Source organism: Orcinus orca, chromosome 6 (assembly GCF_937001465.1).
Source record: "Orcinus orca chromosome 6, mOrcOrc1.1, whole genome shotgun sequence".
NCBI lineage: Eukaryota > Metazoa > Chordata > Mammalia > Artiodactyla > Delphinidae > Orcinus > Orcinus orca.
Window position 1 is genome coordinate 56,059,767 of NC_064564.1, and position 21,272 is coordinate 56,081,038.

Here is a 21,272-nt window from a genome sequence, read left to right on the forward strand (position 1 = left end):
GATCCCACCTTTATTTCCATACCTTCCTGTTTTAAATGAAATGTCCAGAAGAAAACAAATGTATAAACTGTTTATTAATTACTAAAACAATAAATTAATCAGTAAGGACAGCAAAAAAAATCTTCACATATTTAAACAAATTTCTTCAAGAGTGTGTTTTGTTGACATAATTAAAGCCCTCCTAATAAATATTTTTTAAAAATCTTCTAGTCTGGTGAATTAATTCTTATCTCCAGCAGAGGGTGCTAGAGGAACATCAACTTGCTGTTCACACATATTTTTCTCCAATATCACCTAAGAGAACTAGTACAACAATCATTATCTCTAATCCTAATATAATCAACATAGCAAGAGCAGAAAGCATAAGAGAATTCAGATTAAAGTACAAAATCCAACACAAATTCATATATACCCCCGGCCAATTTAACTATATATAAATTTGCCTGTAGTACAAGGATTACACTATATACTGTCTGTTCCCTAATACTATGAACATAAGAGTTCTTTATGTGACACAAAATGATCACATATTTTATCATTTATTAGCTGGCTGTCACGTCCTTTCTGACTGCAATATACTGCCAAGAGATTTTTATTCCAGTAAATTCTGTGTTCATTGTATGGGTACAATTTTTTTTATTTTATGATTTGTATCTCACTAAATCACAATAAGCCCAGTTAGATAGTCTACTCCACTTAAGAAAAGTGAGTGTTCATTCTTTGAAGAAGGTAACATAGAAAACATTATTTTATCATAACACAGGGCATGAGCCGCCAACTCCAATTCACAAGCAGAACTAATGAAACACATCCAGACCACATTTGTTCTCCACACCACATCTGCTCCCATGGCTTCCACGGGCCTGTTCCAAAGTTTCACAAAAATTATGAAAACATATGTGTTCAAGGAATTTGCTGAGACGCTGGGCAAAAGCAGCTCCTACTACATTCTTGCCTCCTCAAATAGAATATGCCCAGCCCAGAGGATATACATGAACTTAAAGGGATTAGTCAAGCAGAAAAACCTTGATATATGAAATTTAGCCCACTAAAATGGACATCAAGAAAAATAAGGGAGTAAATATCACACAAGTACCTACCAATCAAAGACTTCTCAGTAGTGTGTTAGGTAGTACTGTTTCCAAAACAGTTGTACAAAGTTTACCCCAGAATATCAATAGCTGTATAAATAGGAAATGGTTGTTTATTTAACTATTGTTCCAGATTTTATCACCTGATATTTCCCATTAATGAAAACTCTTACAAGTAACCAATATAGTAATAATCCATCTTCAAAAAGATGATTCTAAGGGACTGATTAATTCTATAATGGTGATTTTAGTGGTAAGTATATGTATTATATTTTAGTGGTTGTAAATAATATATTAAATGTGTGTTAACAATTAATGACAATTAACTACAATCCTTATTCCCGACCTGTGTGGGAGAAAACAAGAGTAGTTACTATACTTGGAGCTCTTAAACTGAAGATCTCAAAGTATTTTTTGTTACCAAAAAAGATATCTTAGAGAGTCAGAATCTCTAAGGAACAGAATTTACAAGCCACAAATTCTGTTTGGCATGGTAATAAATTAATTTAGCATCTTTAAAATCATCTTTACCTTTTCTAGCAGTAAAAAGTCAGTATTTAACAAAATTTTTAATGAACTTCCAGTTTTAAAATCCATTATGAACATAAATACAAAAATGTATAATACTTATAAGCACAATAGTATAACCCAGGTGATTTATTTACCTTTTATAGTTGGTAATCAACACAAACAGGTGTTTAAAAATCATTCCTACAAACACATGATGGCTTTAAAAAGATGATTCATATGCGGTTGCTTCACGGACAATACAAAAGGTGAGAATCATTTTTCTTTTCCTTTTTCACTTGAGTATAGTATATGTATAAGTAAAAAACTACATTCTACCCTTCTTTACGTTACCATAATATAGAATATGACTGACAGAAGCAATTCAGAATTTATTTTCAAAGACTGCTCTCTCTCCACTGTAATCTTCACAAGATTCTTCAGTTCACTCAGAATTAGGTTTGCATCTTCTCTTTTCTCTTTTCTTATTGAGTTAAACTTATTTCCCATGATTTAAACAAAAAAAAAAAAACCTCCCCTAGTTGTAAAGAGGTTTATAAAAACCACGGATATTTCTTTTTCCAGTTCACTTTTCCCTTGGTTCTCTGGTATCCAGCACCACATTTAGAAAATTGGATTGGGAATTTGTTATTTTTTTAATCTAAGAAAACATTGATCCATGTTAAGATGATTAAGCCACACAATGGTCTATAGCATATCAGATTTTTTAAAATGTTTATACACACACACACACACACACACACACATATATAAACTTCTTTGGCCCAGGCACATAAAGAAATCACCTCTTCATGAAATGTAACTGTTGAAGCTTCATTAAAATTTAAAACATGTATTAGGCTAAACGTCTATTAGTTGCTTTAGTCTGATATTACTGACATTAAATAATGTGTTCTATTAAATTAAAATTTTAATAATTTTCCTCTTTATTATTATCTTATTTTATATTAATCCTTTTTAAAAAATACCAATGATGATTATAAGCGCCTAGAATTACTAGTACTTAATGTCTCCACAACTGAATGTTAAACTACATAAACTGCTCTCTAGGAATTTAACTTCTCCTTCATTATGTCATCACCTGGTCAAAGAGCCAATACAAAATACATTCACTTAAATATAAAGCAAAAATTTGTAAGGTGTCTAAACATGAAGAATTGTAGGTAAGTCACAGGACTATACTTGTCCACTTAGAAAATTCTTATAAATAGAATAAAACTAGACTCTCTGGACACCCTCAAAGCTTCAAATTCCCCCAAAGCAGAGACCTGGTATTATCAAAAGTATTTACAGAGTAGCTAAGAAAAAACTCAATATAAAACTAGTCTAAAACAATTTTATATTTACAACATTAATCAATTAAAAAAAAAAGAAATTGGGGCAAGTAAGTATTTTACAAGAAACTAAATCAATACTGAGTTATCCAAAAACAAATCCTAAAGTTTAGGCATTAGACACTACCTCAATTGAGTCAAAAGTGACTTATCAAGAATCTTATCAACAAAAATCACTGTTACCTAGCACTTCTTCATACCTATAAGGCAATTAAAATATTTTTAGTGATGATCATAGAGTTTTATAGCATCCTAAAGTGACTTCTAAATGATCTTTTTAAATTCTAAGTATATTCAGAACTTTATTCTAATCCTTTTCTAATAGGCCATCCACAAACCACATGATATTAAAAATGATGATATAAAATATGATGATGCACTCCTGAATTTTCTGGCCTGAAAAAATGTTCAGCACAAATGACAAATAAGCTAAAAATATTACTTGGAATATAATCTCACTTTTAAATTTCTTTCTCTAACCTCATATAAAATTAGACCATATGTGGTAAGCGTATGAGTAATTTATCTTTGTCAAGTTCAAGTTCATAATCTGGCATTATTACTGAGCGTTCCTATACACTCCACACCCCGTTTTCCCTATTAAAACATCTGACAATCATATAACACAAAGAACCCATTAAAAATGTATAATGGATCTGAATAACTACTTCTCCAACGATATACAAATGGCCAATAAGCACACGAAATGATATTCAGCATCATCAGTCATCAGAGAAATGCAAAGCAAAACCACGAGATACCATTATACACCCACTAAAGTGGTTATAATTAGACTAATAATAACAACTGTTGGTGAGGATCTGAAGACACTGGAACCCTCATGCATTGCTGCTGGGGATGTAAAATGGTGCCTCCACTATGCAAAACAGTCTGACAGCCCCTCAAAAAGTTAAACATAGAGATATGTCACCTAGCATGCCCACTCCTAGGTGAAACTGAAAACATGTCCACACAAAAACTTGTACACAAATGTTCATGGAGGCATTATTCATGATAGCCAAAAAGTGAAAACAGCATAAATGTCTATCAACTGATGAATGGATATACAAAATGTGGTCTATAATACAACGGGAGATTATTTAGTAATAAAGAGGAATGAAGTGCTGATACATGATACAACATGGATGAATCCTTAAAACATCCTGTTATGTGAAAAAAAATCACCAAAGACCACATATTGCATGATTCCACTAACATGAAATGTTCAGAACAGGCAAATATATACAAGCAGAAGTAAATTAATGTTTTTTTAGGGATAAGAGGAATGGGGAAAGAGGAGAGTGATAGCTAATGGGTGTGGGGTTTCTTACTGAGGTGATGAAAACATGCTCCAATCGACTGTAGTGATAGCTGTACAACTCTGTGAATATACTAAAAACCACTGAATTGTACCCTATAAATGGGTGAATTTGTAGCATGCAAATTATATCTCAGTAAAGTTTGGGTTTTTTTAAAATCATCAGTATGAAGAGTTTAACCTGCAGGCATCCACCTCCACCCTAATTAGCCTACAACTACCCCCCCACCAACCACTACACAAACTCACAAACTGGAGGTTTATTATCTGGAAAATGTCACTCTGAAGCCAAGGTTGGACATAGAGATACATGAGGTGGGCAGAGCAGGGGTAGGGGGGTGTTGGTGTACAAGACTGAAGCCAGGGGAAATTCTGTATACTGAATAGCATGAAACAGATTTTTCCTCCATTTCTTTCTTCCATTTGATAACCACCAAAGAGGAAACTAGCAGGTCACTCCTTGTAGAAACAAAGAGAAAAGTCCTATGGATTGTAACATTTCACCACTTCCCAATGAAATATTTGGCACATCTCATCACTCTACAGTAAGGTTTCCCTGAGGCCAACACTTACATTCAACTGCCTACTCAACATCTCCACATGGATGTCTAAAGGGCATGTCAAAGTTAACATCTCTAAAACCAAACTCCTCATCTCTCCCGAATTTACTCCACTTGCATTCTTGGCCAGGTTGAGTAAATGACAGTGCCATTCCCCCAAAGGCTCAAGCCAAAATCTTTGGCATTATCTTTTACTCCCTTTCTTTTTCTCTCACAAGCCATGTCCAATAAATCTGCAAATCCTACTGGTTCTATCTTCCAAAACACATACAAATCTGACTACCTCCTCTACCACTACTTTGGTCTAAAGCACCATAATCTCTCATGTAATTACTTTAATAGTTTCCTAAATGGCCTCTTACGATCTGTCTTTCAAGGAGTATACAGAATGATGCTTTTAAAACAAATTAGAGGGGACATGTCATTCCTCTGCTTAAAACCTTTCAATGGCTTTCCATCTCAGAAAGAAAGCCAAAGTTCTTACAATGAACTCCAAAAGACCTTCAAGACTCTATAACATCTGCCTACCATTCTCTACACCCTACTAGTCTCTCTCTTGCTCAATCCATTTCAATCACAAAGGCCTACTTGCTATTCCTCAAACTTTCCAAGCACACTCGCATCTCATGGCCTTTACACTTTCTATTCCTTCTACCTAGAATCTCTTCCTCCAGATAGCCACATGGCTCAATCCCTTTCTTCCTTCAGGTCTCTGCTCAAATGCCATCTTATCAAGTCAGGCTTCCTTGACCACTAACACAAGAAGGTAACCATTCCACCCCACCATTTATTACTCCCCTCGTCTCCTTTATTCCTCTCCATAGGGCTTATCAAATTCTATTTCATTTCATGTGTGATTCTCCCTGACAAGAGTGTCAATTTCAAGAGGGAAGAGGCTTTGTTTTGTTCACTGCTATGCCTCAAACACCCAAAAGTGTGCCTGACACTCTCGAGGTTTTCTGAATAAACAAATGAATACAGTAGTCATAATATAGGATCAGGATGCTATAAAAATGGTACAGAGAACAAGAGCCCTCAGAAACTAAAAAGAAAACATAAAATATTCAATTAGAAGATTAGAAAAGTCAAGTAAATCTCCCACGAACCAACAACAACAAAAATACAAAGAGAAAGACAACAAAAGGTAAGAAAAGCAAAACATCAACCAGTTGGCCTACCAACTGAACAATTAAAAACCCAAGAAAGAGAGAATAAAAAAACCCTGAGCGGGAAATTATGAAGAAATAACACAAGAGAATTACACAAAATAAAGATCATGAGTCTCCTAACTAAAATGGCCACCAAATGCCCTGCACACTGAACACAAAAAAAATCTATACTAAGAATCATTGTTTATCTTTGATGTTCTGAAATTTTATAGTTAGTGGGAACTCTATAGCAGAAATAGCTTGGTATCTTCACAAATACAAGGGAAAAAGAAAGCTATAGATGGAGAACCTATAGATTGAGAGACTTAAGAGACATATCAACCAATTATAATGTGTAGACCTACTAGGGATTCCGATTCAAACAAACTGTAATCATACATACATTTTTATGCCATATATGTAGCAATATGAAATTTAAATAATATCTGGATATTTGATTATATTAAGTAATTACTGTTAATTTAAGTTTGATATTGATAACATGGTTCTAAATAAAAGGCCCCTTATTTTTTAGAAATATTTATGGTTAAAATGATATGATGCCTGGGATTTGTTTCAATATAATATGGGAAGAAGGAAAGTGAATAGGGGTATGAATGATTCAAGATAACCCATAAATTAATAATTTTTTTTTTTTGGTACGCAGGCCTGTCACTGTTGTGGCCTCTCCCGTTGTGGGGCACAGGCTCCAGACACGCAGGCTCAGCAGCCATGGCTCACAGGCCCAGCCGCTCCGTGGCATGTGGGATCCTCCCGGACCGGGGCACGAACCCGTGTCCCCTGCATCAGCAGGCGGACTCTCAACCACTGCACCACCAGGGAAGCCCTAAATGAAAAATTTTTGAAGCTGGTGATGGGTACCATTACTGTACTATGCTGTCTACCTTTTTTAATATTTAAAGTTTTCTATTTAAAAAAAGTGAAAAAAAAAGAAAAGGGAACCCTCATGCACAATGGGTGAGAATGTAAACTGGTACAACCACTATGGAAAATAGTACGGAGAGTCCTCAAAAAATTAAAAATAGAAAAATAAAAAAATAAAACCACCATATGATCCAGCAATCCCGCTTTTTGGTATTTATCCAAAGAAAACAAAAACACTACTTAGAAAAGATATATGGGGCTTCCCCTGGTGGCGCAGTGTGCTCCGCAACGGCAGAGGCCACAGCAGTGAGAGGACCGCATACCGCAAAAAAAAAAAAAAAAAAAAGATATATGCACCCCTATGTTCACTGCAGCATTATTCACAACAGCAAAGCTATGGTAGCAAACTAGGTGCCCACCAACAGATGAATGGATAAAGATGTGAGATATATATATATGATATATATATATATATCATATATATATTTTATATACATATATAATGCAATATTACTCATTGATAAAAAGAATGAAATCTTGATATTTGCAACAACATGGATGGACCTAGAGGGTATTAACCTAAGTGAAATAAGTCAGACAGAGAAAGACAAATACTATATGATTTCACTTACATGTGGGATCTAAAAATGCAAAACAAATGAACAAACATGACAAAACAAAAACAGTTACAGCTACAGAGAACAAACAGGTGATTGTCAGAGGGTAGGGCATGGGAGGGGAAGAAAGATACAGGTGAAGGCGATTAAGAGGTACAAACTCTCAGCTGCAAAATAAATGAGTCACAGGTATGAAATGTGTAGGGTAGGGAATATAGCCAGTAACTAGGTAATATTTTTTGTGTGTTGACAAATCATAACCAGACTTACGGTGATCATTTTGAAATGTATAGAAATATCAAATCACTATGTTGTGTAATAGGAACTCACATAGTGTTGTAGGTCAATTATACTTCAAAAACAATCAACCTCATAGAAAAAGAGATCAGATTTATGGTTACCAGAGGCAGAGGGGTGAGGGGAGGGGTAACTGGATGAAGGCAGTGAAAGGTACAAACTTCCAGTTATAAGATAAATAAGTACTACGGATGTAATGTGTAACATGTTATACATAATTAACACTGCTGTATGTTATATATGAAAGTTGCTAAGAGTTGTTCCTAAGAGTTCTCATCATAAGAAAAAACTGTTTTTTTCTGTTTCTTTAATTTTTTTTATCTATATGAGATGATAGATGTTCACCAAACTTGTTTTCATAATCACTGCATGATGTATGTAAATCAATAATTATGCTCTATACCTTAAGATTATACAGCGCTGTATGTCGATTATATCTCACTAACTGGAAGAAAAAAGTCTTAAAAAAAAAAGAGGGCTTCCCTGGTGGCGCAGTGGTTGAGAGTCCGCCTGCCGATGCAGGGGACAAGGGTTCGTGCCCCAGTCCGGGAAGATCCCACATGCCGCGGAGCGGCTAGGCCCGTGAGCCATGGCTGCTGAGCCTGCGCGTCCGGAGCCTGTGCTCCGCAACGGGAGAGGCCACAACAGTGAGAGGCCCGCATACCGCAGGAAAAAAAAAAAAAAATAGAGAAACAGGAAAACTTTCAGAGAGGAAGAGTGAGAAAAGGGTCACCACAAGGGAACACAAACAAGAATAACATCAGGCCTCTCAACAGCGACAGAAGAGACTGGGAACGAGGGAGGCAAGGCCTTTAAATTCTGAAAGAAATAATTCCATCCTAAAATTCTATATTCAGCCAAATTCTATATACTTTAATACTTTATTGATTAAAAAAATCATGTTCAGATATGCAAGATCAAATAAAACTTAGCTCCCATACACCCTTTCTTTAGAAGCTACTAGTCTATGTACTCCAACGAAGTGAAGAAGGCAAGAGACCTAAGAAACTGAAGCTCCAACAGAGGATAATGAAAAAGTCCCCAGGTGACAGCTATGCCATATGCCTAGAAAGCAATGAGGAGATGGAACAGGAGAGAGTCCCAGAAGAACATGGTAATTTTCTGAGAACAGACCCTATAAAGCAGCCAAACAGAATTCCTTCAAGGTTTTAAAAATTTACACACCCACCATCATGGTACAAGAATTTTTAACACCATCCTCACCAGTGCTGGGTACTATCATTTTCTTTAATCTTATTTTGAGTGTTACTGTCTTTCTTACATTATGGTGAGGTGGAGCATTTTTCCTATGTTTGTTATCCATCTGAAATTATTCTTTCATATCTTCTTTGATTTACTTGGTAGATTTTTTCATAAAGACCTTCTCCCTTCTCTTATCAAATAGTAGGGGATTTAGAGAGACTGAAATATATTTACCCTTTGCTGTAAATATTTTTCTCATTTGGTTGTCTTTTTATTCGAAGTGGGGATTTTACTTACATATGACTTTAATCTCTCCTAGTCAAAGCTATAAATCCATTCCTAAATATTTTGTTCCTTGGTTTTTATGATTAGTAGTAAGTCATAATGACTCAGAGAGCAGAAAAAATTAAACTACATTTTCTTCTTATTTTATCATTGTTTTTAATATTTCACTCTTTTTAATCCAACTGGAATTTATTTTAGAATATAATGTAAGATAGGAATCTAATTTTATTTTGTCCCAAATAGTTAACCAATCATTTCAACACGATTCACTGAATAATTTTTCCTATCCTTACTGATTTAAAATGATATACTCTACAAGTCTACTACTGACCTTTCAATTCTGACATTGAAAGTCTGGTCTTAGAGGTATTGTACTTTTTGGCCACTCAACAATCTTTCCCCTTCTTTTTTTACCAGCACCCTAATTTCTATATAATAATTTATTTGGGGGGCTTTAATTTTAGCATAATTAGAGGAATTTACTTGGGGCAAATTACCTCTTTCAATCAAATATTCTCTTCCAGATTAGAATCCTGACCAAAGTTACAAAAAGAATGAAAACTATCGGTACCAATTCACCTCAGCTTCATCTATCATTTCTGCTACCAAGAACTCTGGAGATGCTCTGGGACTCATATGATTTCTAAGCTGATTCCCCAACATTCCTTGTGATTCTGTGGATATGATTCCCATATTCTTCTCCCTATTTATGTTAACCAAAGTCGGTTTCTGTTGCATACAACCAAAAAAACACAATTGCTATATTACTGAAGTTTTATAATCTGTACTAACTTCTGGTATAGTAAGTGCCCACTCATTACTCTTACCAAAATGTTTTATAGATCCTCATGTGGATGAACTTTAGAATCTGTCTTCCCAAGATAATTCCACTCAATCTTTGATTGGAACTGCTTTAACCCATAACATAATCTAGGGAGGATTCATAACTTTACACTGTTAAGGGTTCCCAAAATGTCTCATCATTTTCTTTTAAGACTCTCAGTTAAATTTCATAATTTTTAACGTATTTGTTGTTAACTGTATTCCTGTTTTTGTCACTATGGTGACAAAAACTTTTTTAGTATCTTATTCTCTGATTATTACTGGTATATTAGAGTGTAAACATAATTGCTATATATTATTTTCTTCTTGACCTCCTTATTGAATGTTCTTACTAGTGTCAATAATTTCAAAGATGAGTTTCTTGACCATTTAGGGTTATTAGCATACCATCTGAAAATAATCAGAATCATACCCCCCTTCTTTCCAAAAATTATAATTTTTTATCACTGTTCTTGCTTTTATATATTTCTTTGGCTAAAATTCTCAGCACAGTGTTAACTGACAGAAGTGAGTTTAATGAGAGTACCTCCAGCATTTTATCATTAAATACTCTTTATAAATGTTTATTTACTTTATAAGAATTATAAATTATGTTTAAGACAAACTTCTTTATCTATTGAAATACTTAATTTCCCACAAAGCAAAAGTAAAAAATAAATTAGCTATCTCTCAAGATTAAAGTGGTCATCAGTATCATTTACTCACAAAAATCATATTTTTTCATTTGTAAACTAATGCTCCTTTCCCATCTAAAGTCTAACCTGGGGACTTCCCTCATGGCACAGTGGTTAAGAATCTTCCTGCCAATGCAGGGGACACAGGTTCAAGCCCTGGTCCAGGAAGATCCCACTTGCTGCAGAGCAACTAAGCCCATGCACAACAACTACTGAGCCTGCACTCTAGAGCTCACAAGCCACAACTACTGAGCCCGCATGCCACAACTACTGAAGCTCACGTGCCCAGAGCCTGTACTCCACAACAAGAGAAGTCACCACAATGAGAAGCCCATGCAACGCAACGAAGAGTAGCCTCCACTCGCCACAACTAGAGAAAGCCCGCATGCAGCAATGAAGACCCAACATAGCCAAAAATAAGTAATATAAATAAAAATAAATTTATAAAAAAATAAAAAATAAAAATAAATAAAGTCTAACCTGAAAAGCACTCCACAAAACTATGTAGCTAGTACACAGCTTTCAAACTACAAAATTAGAATTTAATATCTTTTCTTGTGTTGCTTCCTCAAACTTGTAATATAAACAATTACCTTCAAACTTTCCAAATATTCCAGGACAATTAATTATTAAAAATGAATAGTTTTTTTTTTAATTCGGAGCAAGATATAATTTACTCAAATACAAAAGTTTTCAAGGAAGCCAATATTCAATATATATAAATGTCAAAAAATTATATTTTATTACAGAGTAAAACTTTGTCCTTAAATTACTAACTAGCCATCATATATGTGCTATAAAAGAATGAGAAAATATACCTCAAACTCTTTTCTAAGACGTTCCTCTCGTTGAGTGCTAAATTCGAATTCACTTGTCTGTCGACGTAAAAGGTCAGAGCACTCCATGTGTTCGGCTTCTAATTTTTCTACTTTCTCATGCATATTTTGTAAAGCATTATCTTGCTCCTAGAAAATAGTTCATTTTTGCATCAATAAAGTTTATAAGCCAACAATGACTAAAATTTATTCTATAAAATACAGTAAGCAACTAAACCTGTACTTCAACCATAATAATAGGTTAATTTATATAAGCAAGAGAGGCCAAGATATTCTCTAGCGATGTTTCAGAATATACATGTGTTTAAAAAGTGCTACTGGAGTTTTACAACTTAAAAAATCTAAATAAGGGAAGGACCTTCAAGATGGCGGAGAAGTAAGACGTGAAGACCACCTTCCTCCCCACAAATACATCATAAATACATCTAGGGCTTCCCTGATGGTGCAGTGGTTGGGAATCCGCCTGTCAATGCAGGGGACATGGGTTCGAGCCTGGGTCCAGGAAGATCCCACATGCCGCAAAGCAACTATGCCCGTGAGCCACAACTACTGAGCCTGTGCTCTAGAGCTCACGTGCCACTACTAGTTAGCCTGCATGCCACAACTACTGAAACCTGTGCACCTAGAGACCGTGGTCTGCAACAAGAGAAGCCACCACAATAAGAAGCCCGCACAAAGCAACGAGGAGTGGCCCCCGCTCACCGCAACTAGAGAAAGCCCGTGCGTACAATGAAGACCCAGTGCAGCCAAAAATAAATAAATAAAATAAATTAATAAAAAGGAAAAAAAAACATCTACATATGGAACAGCTCCTACAGAACACCTACTGAATGCTGGCAGAAGACCTCAGACCTCCCAAAAGGCAAGAAACTCCCCATATACCTGGGTAGGGCAAAAGAAAAAAAGAAAAAGCAGAGACAAAAGAATAGGGACAGGACCTGCACCTCTGGGAGGGAGCTGAGAAGGAGGAAAAGTTTCCACACACTAGGAAGCTCCTTCACTGGCGAAGACGGCGGGGTGTGGGGGGAACTTCGGAGCCACGGAGGAAAGCACAGCAACAGGGGTGCAGAGAGCAAAGCAGAGAGATTCCCTGACAGAGGATCAGGGCCGACCAGCACTCACCAGCCTGAGAGGCTTATTGGCTCACCCGTCGGGCGGGTGGGGGCTGGGAGCTGAGGCTTGGGCTTCGGAGGTGAGATCCCAGGGAGAGGACTGGGGTTGGCTGCATGAAGACAGCCTGAGGGTGCTAGTGCACCACAGCTAGCCAGGAGGGAGTCTGGGAAGAAGTCTGGACCTGCTGAAGAGGCAAGAGACCCTTGTTTCGGGGTGCGCAAGGAGAAGGGATTCAGCCCCATTTGCCCACAGGAGGCAGAGCACTGCCTAAACAAGCTTCAGAGACAGGCGTGAGCCATGGCTATCAGCTCGGACCCCAGAGACGGGCATGAAACGCTAACGCAGCCATGAAGAATGCTGTATGCAAGCACAGGTCACTATCCACACACACACAACCCACCCATGGAGGCTATGCAGACCGCCACTGCCAGGGTCCCGTGATCCAGAGACAACTTCCCCGGGAGAACACACAGCACACCTCAGGCTGTTGCAATGTCACGCTGGCTTCTGCCACCACAGGCTCACCCCACATTCCAATTCTGACTACTGTCCCCTCCCTCCCCATGGCTTGAGTGAGCCAGAGCCCCCCAATCAGCTGCTGCTTAAACCCCCTCCTGTCTGGGTGGGGAAAAGATGACTGACAGAGACCTACACGCAGAGGTGGGGCCAAAGCAGAACCCCAGGAGCTGTGCGGACAAAGAAGAGAAAGGGAAGTTTCTCCATGCAGCCTCAGGAGCAGCGGATTAAACCTCCACAATCAACGTGATGTACCCTGAATCTGTGGAACACCTAAATAGACGAATCGTCCCAAAATTGAGGCAGTGGATTTTGAGAGCAACTGTAGACTTGGCGTTTGCTGTCTGCGACTAATTTGTTACTGATTTTCATGTTTATCTTAGTTTAGTTTTTAGCACTTGTTATCATTGGTGGATTTGTTTATTGGTTTGGTTGCTATCTTCTTTTTTTTACTATTTTTCTTTTTATGTTAATATTTTTTTTTCTTTCTTTTTTTCTCCCTTTTCTTCTGAGCCGTGTGGCTGACAGAGTCATGGTGCTCCAGCCCGGTGTCAGGCCTGAGCCTCCGAGGTGGGAGAGCCGAGTTCAGGACACTGGACCACCACAGACCTCCCAGCCCCACGTAATATAAATTGATTACAGCTCTCCCAGTGATCTCAGTCTCAACACTAAGACACAGCTCCACCCAACAGCAAGCAAGCTCCAGTGCTGGACACCCCATGCCAAACAACTAGCAAGACAGGAACACAAACCCACCCATTAGCAGAGAGGCTGCCTAAAATCATAATAAGGTCACAGACACCCCAAAACACACCACCAGATGCGGCCCTGCCCACCAGAAAGAAAAGATCCAGCCCCAACCACCAGAACACAGGCACCAGTCCCCTCCACCAGGAAGCCTACACAAGCAACTCAACCAACCTCATCCACTGGGGACAGACACCAAAAACAAGGGAACTACGAGCCAGCAGCCTGCGAAAAGGAGACCCCAAACACAGCAAGTAAACAAAATGAGAAAACAGAGAAATATGCAGCAGATGAAGCAGCAAGGTAAAAACCCACCAGACCAAACAAATGAAGAGAAAATAGGCAGTCTACCTGAAATAGAATTCAGAGTAATGATAGTAAAGATGATACAAAATCTTGGAAATAGGTGGGAGAAAACAGAAGAAACATTTAACAAGGACCTAGAAGAACTAAAGAGCAAACAAACAAAGATAAATAACACAATAAATTAAAAATTCTCTAGAAGGAAGCAGTAGCAGAATAACTGAGGCAGAAGAACAGATAAGTGACCTGGAAGATAAAATGATGGAAATAACTACCACAGAGCAGAATAAAGGAAAAAAATGAAAAGAATTGAGGACAGTCTCAGAGAGCTCTGAGACATTAAACTTACCAACATTCGAATTATAGGGATTCCAGAGGAAGAAGAGAAAAAGAAAGGGACTGAGAAAATATTTGAAGAGATTATACTTGAAAACTTCCCTTACATGGGAAAGGAAATAGTCAATCAGGTCCAGGAAGCGCAGAGACTCCCATACAACATAAATCCAAGGAGAAACACGCCAAGACACATATTAATCAAACTATCAAAAATTAAATACATAGAAAAAATATTAAAAGCAGCAAAGGAAAAGTAACAAGTAACATACAACGGTATCCCCAAAAGGTTAACAGCTGATCTTTCAGCAGAAACTCTGCAAGTCAGAAGGGAGTGGCAGGACATATTTAAAGTGATGAAAGGGAAAAACCTACAACCAAGATTACTCTACCCAGCAAGGATCTCATTCAGATTTGATGGAGAAATTAAAACCTTTACTGACAGGTAAAAGTTAAGAGAATTCAGCACCACCAAACCAGCTTCAAAACAAATGCAAAAGGAACTTCTCTAGGCAGGAAACACAAGAGAAGGAAGAGACCTACAAAAAGAAACCCAAAACAATTAAGAAAATGGTAATAGGAACATATATATCAATAACTACCTTAAATGTAAATGGATTAACTGCTCCAACCAAAAGACACAGACTGGCTGAATGGATACAAAAACAAGACCTGTATATATGCTGTCTACCAGAGACCCACTTCAGACCTAGGGACACATACAGACTGAAAGTGAGGGGATGGAAAAAGATATTCCACGAAAATGGAAATCAAAAGAAAGCTGGAGGGGCTTCCCTGGTGGCTCAGTGGTTGGGAATCTGCCTGCCAATGCAGAGGACTTGGGTTCGAGCCCCGGTCTGGGAAGATCCCACATGCCGCGGAGCAACTAGGCCCATGAGACACAACTACTGAGCCTGCGCGTCTGGAGCCTGTGCTCCGCAACGGGAGAGGCCGCGACAGTGAGTGGCCCGCGCACTGTGATGAAGAGTGGCCCCCACTCGCCTCAACTGGAGAAAGCCCTCGCACAGAAACAAAGACCCAACACAGCCAAAAATAAATAAATAAATACATACATTTAAAAAAAAAAAAAAAGCTGGAGTAGCAGTTCTCTTATCAGACAAAATAGATTTTAAAATAAAGACTATTACAAGAGACTAAGAAGGACACTACATAATGATCAAGGAATCAATCCGAGAAAAAGATATAACAATTGTAAACATTTATGCCCCCAACATAGGAGCACCTCAATACATAAGGCAAATGCTAACAGCCATAAAAGGGGAAATAGACAGTAACACAAGAATAGTAGGGGACTTTAACACCCCACTTTCACCAATGGACAGATCATCCGAAATGAAAATAAATAAGGAAACACAAGCTTTAAATGACACATTACACAAGATGGACTTAACTGATATTTATAGAACATTCCATCCAAAACAACAGAATACACTTTCTTCTCAAGTGCTCATGGAACATTCTCCAGGATAGACCATAACCTGGGTGACAAATCAAGCCTTGGTAAATTTGAGAAAACTGAAATCGTATTAAGTATTTTTTCTGACCACAAAGCTATGAGACTAAATATCAATTACAGGGAAAAAAACCTAAAAAATACAAACACGTGGAGGATTAAAAACTATGCTCCTAAGAAACCAAGAGATCACTGAAGAAATCAAAGAGGAAATCAAAAAATACCTAGACACAAATGAAATGAAAACATGATGACCAAAAGCCTATGGGATGCAGCAAAAGCAGTTTTAAGAGGGAAGTTTATAGCAATACAATCCTACCTCAAGCAACAAGAAGAACCTCAAATAAACAACCTAACCTTACCCCTAAAGATATTAGAGAAAGAAGAATAAAAAACCCCAAAGTTAGCAGAAGGAAAGAAATCATAAAGATCAGAAATAAATGAAAAAGAAATGAAGAAAACAATAGCAAAGATCAATAAAACTAAAAGCTGGTTCGTTGAGAAGATAAACAAAACTGATAAACCATTAGCCAGACTCATCAAGAAAAAAAGGGGGAACACTCAAATGAACAGGATTAGAAATGAAGAAGGTGAAGTAACAACTGACACTGCAGAAATACAAAGGATCATGAGAGATTACTACAAGCAACTCTATGCCAATAAAATGGACAACCTGGAAGAAATGCACAAATTCTTAGAAAGGCACAACCTTCTGAGATTGAACCAGGAAGAAATAGAAAATATAAACAGACCAATCAATCACAAGTACTGAAATTGAAACAGTGATTAAAAATCTTCCAAAAACAAAAGTCCAGGACCAGATGGCTTCACAGGGTAATTCTATCAAACATTTAGAGACGAGCTAACACCTATCCTTCTCAAACTCTTCCAAAATATAGCAGAGGGAGGAGCACTCCCAAACTCATCTACGAAGCCACCAGCACCCTGATACCAAAACCAGACAAAGATGTCACGAAAAGAGAAAACTACAGGCCAATAACACTGATGAACATAGATGCAAAAATCCTGAGCAAAATACCGGGAAACAAAATCCAATAGCACATTAAAAGGATCATACACCACGATCAAGTGGGGTTTATTCCAGGAATGCAAGGATTCTTCAATATATGCAAATCATTCAATGTGATAAACCATATTAACAAATTGAAAGATAAAAACCATATGATCATCTCAATAGATGCAGAAAAAGCTTTTGACAAAATTCAACACCTATTTATGATAAAAACTCTCCAGAAAGTAGGCATAGAGGGAACTTTTCTCAACATAATAAAGGCCATATATGACAAACCCACAGCCAACATCGTCCTCAATGGTGACAAACTGAAAGCATTTCCTCTAAGATCAGGAATAAGACAAGGTTGCCCACTCTCACCACTCTTATTCAACATAGTTTTGCAAGTTTAAGCTACAGCAATCAGAGAAGAAAAAGAAATAACAGGAAGCCAAATCGGAAAAGAAGAAGTAAAACTATCACTGTTTGCAGATGGTATGATACTATACATACAGAATCCTGAAGATGCTACCAGAAAATTACTAGAGCTAACCAGCAAATTTGGTAGAGTAGCAGGATACAGAATTAATGCACACAAATCTCTTTCATTCCTATAAACTAATGATGAAAAATCTGAAAGAGAAATTAAGGAAACACTCCCATTTACCACTTCAACAGAAAGAATAAAATAAATAGGAATAAACCTACCTGAGGAGACAAAAGACCTATATGCAGAAAACTATAAGACACTGATGAAAGAAATTAAAGATGATACCAACAGATGGAGAGATATACCATGTTCCTGGATTGGAAGAATCCACATTGTGAAAATGACTATACTACCCAAAGCAGTCTACAGATTCAGTGCAATCCGTACCAAACTACCAATGGCACTTTTCACAGAACTAGAACAAAAAATTTCACAATTTGTATGGAAACACAAAAGACCCCGAATAGCCAAAGAAATCCTGAGAAGGAAGAACGGAACTGGAGGAATCAGGCTCCCTGACTTCAGGTTATACTGCAAAGCTACAGTAATCAAGACAGTATGGTACTGGCACAAAAACAGAAAGATAGACCAATGGAACAGGATAGAATGCCCAGAGATAAACCCATGCACATATGGTCACCTTATCTTTGATAAAGGAGGCAAAAGTATATAATGGAGAAAAGACAGCCTCTTCAATAAGTGGTGCTGGGAAAACTGGACAGCTACATGTGAAAGAATGAAATTAGAACACTCCCTAACACCATACACAAAAATAAATTCAAAATGGATTAAAGACCTAAATGTAAGGCCAGACACTATAAAACCCTTAGAGGAAAACATAGGCAGAACACTCTATGACATAAATCACAGCAAGATCCTTTTTGACCCACCTCCTAGAGAAATGGAAATAAATACAAAAAGAAACAAATGGGACTAAATGAAACTTAAAAGCTTTTGCACAGCAAAGGAAACCATAAACAAGACGAAAAGACAACCCTCAGAATGGGAGAAAATATTTGCAAATGAAGCAACTGACAAAGGATTAATCTCCAAAATTTACAAGCAGCTCATGCAGCTCAATAACAAAAAAACAAACAACCCAATCCAAAAATGGGCAGAAGACCTAAACAGACATTTCTCCAAAGAAGATATACAGATTGCCAACAAACACATGAAAGAATGCTCAACATCATTAATAATTAGAGAAATGCAAATCAAAACTACAAAGAGATATCATCTCACACCAGTCAGAATGGCCATCATCAAAAAATCTAGAAACAATAAATGCTGGAGAGGGTGTGGAGAAAAGGGAACCCTCTTGCACTGCTGGTGGGAATGTGAATTGGTACAGCCACTATGGAGAACAGTATGGAGGTTCCTTAAAAAACTACAAATAGAACTACCATATGACCCAGCAATCCCACTACTGGGCATATACCCTGAGAAAACCATAATTCAAAAAGAGTCATGTACCAAAATGTTCATTGCAGCTCTATTTACAATAGCCAGGAGATGGAATCAACCTAAGTGCCCATCATCGGATGAATGGATAAAGAAGATGTGGCACATATATACAATGGAATATTACTCAGCCATAAAAAGAAACAAAATTGAGCTATTTGTAATGAGGTGGATAGACCTAGAGTCTGTCATACAGAGTGAAGTAAGTCAGAAAGAAAAAGACAAATACCATATGCTAACACATATATATGGAATTTAAGAAAAAAAATGTCATGAAGAACCTAGGGGTAAGACAGGAATAAAGACACAGACCTACTGGAGAACAGACTTAAGGATATGGGGAGGGGGAAGGGTGAGCTGTGACAGGGCGAGAGAGAGGCATGGACATATATACACTACCAAACGTAAGGTAGATAGGTAGTGGGAAGCAGCCGCATGGCACAGGGATATCGGCTCGGTGCTTTGTGACCGCCTGGAGGGGTGGGATAGGGAGGGTGGGAGGGAGGGAGACACAAGAGGGAAGAGATATGGGAACATATGTATATGTATAACTGATTCACTTTGCTATTAAGCAGAAACTAACACACAATTGTAAAGCAATTATACCCCAATAAAGATGTTAAAAAAAAAAAAAAGACACAGACCTACTAGAGAATGGACTTGAGGACACAGGGAAGGGGAAGCTGAGACAAAGTGAGAGAGTGGCATGGACATATATACACCGCCAAATGTAAAACAGATAGCTAGTGGGAAGCAGCCGCATAGCACAGGGAGATCAGCTCGGTGCTTTGTGACCACCTAGAGGGGTGGGATAGGGAGGGTGGGAGGCAGACACAACAGGGAGGAGATATGGGGATATATGTATATGTATAGCTGATTCACTTTGTTATACAGCAGAAAGTAACACAGCATTGTAAAGCAATTATACTCCAATAAAGATGTTAAAAAAAAAAAAACGAACAACCTAATCAAAAAATGGGCAGAAGACCTAAATAGACATTTCTCCAAACAAGATATACAGGTTGCCAACAAACACATGAAAGGATGCTCAACATCACTAATCATTAGAGAAATGCAAATCAAAACAATGAGGTATCACCTCACACCGGTCAGGAGAGCCATCATCAGAAAATCTATGAACAATAAATGCTGGAGAGGGTGTGGAGAAAATAGAACCCTCTTGCACTGTTGGTGGGAATGTAAATTGATACAGCCACTAAGGAGAACAGTTTGGAGGTTTCTTAAAAAACTCAAAATAGAACTACCATAGGACCCAGCAATCCCACTACTGGGCATATACCCTGAGAAAACTATAATTCAAAAAGAGTCATGCACCCCAGTGTTCATTGTAGCTCTATTTACAGTAGCCAGGACATGGAAGTAACCTAAGTGCCCATCAACAGATGAATGGATAAAGAAGATGTGGGGCTTCCCTGGTGGCGCAGTGGTTGAGAGTCCGCCTGCTGATGCAGGGGACACGGTTTGTGCCCCGGTCCGGGAAAAGCCCACATGCCGCAGAGTGGCTGGGCCCGTGAGCCATGGCCTCTGGGCCTGCGCGTCCAGAGCCTGTGCTCCGCAATGGGAGAGGCCACAGCAGTGAGAGGCCCGTGTACCACAAAAAAAATAAAAGATGTGGCACATATATACAATGGAATATTACTCAGCCATAAAAAGAAATGGAGTTATTTGTAGTGAGTTGGATGGACCTAGAGTCTGTCAAACAGAGTGAAGTATGTCAGAAAGAGAAAAACAAATATTGTATGCTGACAGATATATATGGAATCTAAGAAAAAAATATATGGTTCTGATAAACCTAGGGGCAGGTCAGAAATAAAGATGCAGACGTACAGAATGGACGTGAGGACACGGGGAGGGGCATGGGTAAGCTGGGACGAAGTGAGAGAGTGGCATGGACATATATACACTACCAAATGTAAAATAGCTAGTGGGAAGCAGCTGCATAGCACAGAGATCAGCTAGGTGCTTTGTGACCACCTAGAAGGGTGGGATAGGGAGGGTGGGAGGGAGATGCTAGAGGGAGGGGATATGGCGATATATGTATACATATAGCTGATTCACTTTGTTATACAGCAGAAACTAACACAACATTGTAAAGCAATTATACTCCAATAAAGATGTTGAAAAAATCTGATTAATATATATTACAACTGAAAATGTAGATAGCTTACTATAATTTTACTCTA

General features: G+C 37.8%; 1 protein-coding gene across 8 annotated transcripts in view; it reads right to left on the minus strand.

Annotated features, from left to right (window-relative positions):
* Positions 1-21,272, minus strand: part of CCDC171 (coiled-coil domain containing 171) — a 359,813-nt gene that overhangs the window by 278,438 nt on the left and 60,103 nt on the right. For 7 of the 8 annotated variants that reach the window (XM_049710683.1, XM_049710685.1, XM_049710684.1 and 4 more), the window contains one exon: positions 11,602-11,748. The exons of the other annotated variant lie outside the window; for it this stretch is intronic. In XM_049710683.1, coding sequence (XP_049566640.1) covers positions 11,602-11,748 — 147 coding nt within the window. The remainder of the gene's footprint in view (positions 1-11,601; positions 11,749-21,272) is intronic. 8 annotated transcript variants of the gene reach the window in all.